This window comes from Alosa pseudoharengus, unplaced genomic scaffold (genome assembly GCF_046254945.1).
Source record: "Alosa pseudoharengus isolate Yale_2024_CS ecotype anadromous, Long Island Sound unplaced genomic scaffold, YU_APseudo_1.1 YU_APseudo_1.1_scf_7, whole genome shotgun sequence".
Classification (NCBI taxonomy): domain Eukaryota; kingdom Metazoa; phylum Chordata; class Actinopteri; order Clupeiformes; family Clupeidae; genus Alosa; species Alosa pseudoharengus.
The window spans coordinates 2609743-2610989 of NW_027468859.1; the positions used below are offsets into that span (position 1 = coordinate 2609743).

Consider the following 1247-nt stretch of genomic DNA (forward strand, 5'->3'; position numbering starts at 1 on the left):
TACATCACTAATGACAGGTATCTCTTTGATATGCTGCAGTATGAGCTGAGCAGAGCTCTAGGCTTTCAGCTCAGTTTTTTAGTTGAATTTCCCTAGTGCAATAATTTTCCTAATTTGATTTTTTTTCTCTCTCTCTCTCTCTCTCTCTTACTGACCAAACTATTTTAGGATGCAACAGAAAAAAAGTTATTCATTGTTACAAATTTGATCATGTTGAACGATTCATCTGCATTTGATTAGCCGTGTCTGAGCTCCACACGCAACTCTCTGCGTTCTATTGAGGTAGCCTGCGTCTATGCGCGGGTAGGCTGGCTGGCTGGGCTGCACGCGGGCCAAATCTACATTGTGATTGCCATACAGTCTGGCAAGTTCGCTGCACAGTAAATATTTTGTAATTTTCGCTCCGATCCATGTCAAAAATGGCAGATTCACAAGACGACAAGCTCTACAAGGCTGAGTATGCGAAAAGTGGACGCGCATCTTGCAAGAAATGCAAAGAAAACATTGCGAAGGATTCATTGCGAATGGCTATCATGGTGCAGGTATGAGGATGGGCTAGCTCTACTGTTTTGGTATTGATATAGTGCAGAAATCTGGTTCAGACTTGGCAGTATTAACGGAGCTTTGACTCTGATAACCGATTACACTGTGTTGGTATTTTCGTGCGATACATTTGGTGCACCTTCAACGGTTTCTGTTTCTATCGATTTCCAGGCCCTTGTCTTTCTTTGAGTGTCGTTTAAATGGCTACTTAGCGTTTGAATGGAGGAGCTTTGATTCCTTAATGTATGCGTAGTCAGTTTGAATAACCTATCTCGATGCTTACATCATTACGAATCTTCCTCTAAATTGCTTTATCATTCAACATTAGGACAATAATTGGTAGACATTTATCTAATAAAACGAGAACGTTTCCTTTGTCAGGTAGGTCTTTGTTTAGTCATGCTTCTACGGAAAGTTTTGGAGGAGTGCAGCGGGCTAACGTTAAGTTAGTTAGCCGACGCTACAGCTCCGTCAAGTAGCTGGGTGCTCACTGTGGGATTGCCGCTATTAGATAGATAGAATACCAATCCGTCAGTGAGCACACTACTTGACCGAAGGAATACGGAGCTGTCCGTGAGCCAAAGGGGCTGGTCGTTACCGAAAAAGTGGCAAAGGCTACCATACCTTTTCTGAAAGCCTGGCATCTCAGCTTTTCAATGATGTATGATGGTCATCTGACAAGAGTAGCTGTTTTGAGTCATCAC

The 1247-nt window shown here is 42.7% G+C and overlaps 1 protein-coding gene across 3 annotated transcripts in view; it reads left to right on the forward strand.

Moving 5' to 3' along the window:
* The first annotated feature begins 316 nt into the window (after positions 1 to 316).
* The window catches only part of parp1 (poly (ADP-ribose) polymerase 1), a 36183-nt gene continuing 35252 nt past the window's right edge, over positions 317 to 1247 (forward strand). For all 3 annotated transcript variants that reach the window (XM_076272409.1, XM_076272408.1, XM_076272410.1), the window contains exon 1: positions 317 to 542. In XM_076272409.1, coding sequence (XP_076128524.1) covers positions 411 to 542 — 132 coding nt within the window. In that variant the 5' untranslated portion in view covers positions 317 to 410. The remainder of the gene's footprint in view (positions 543 to 1247) is intronic.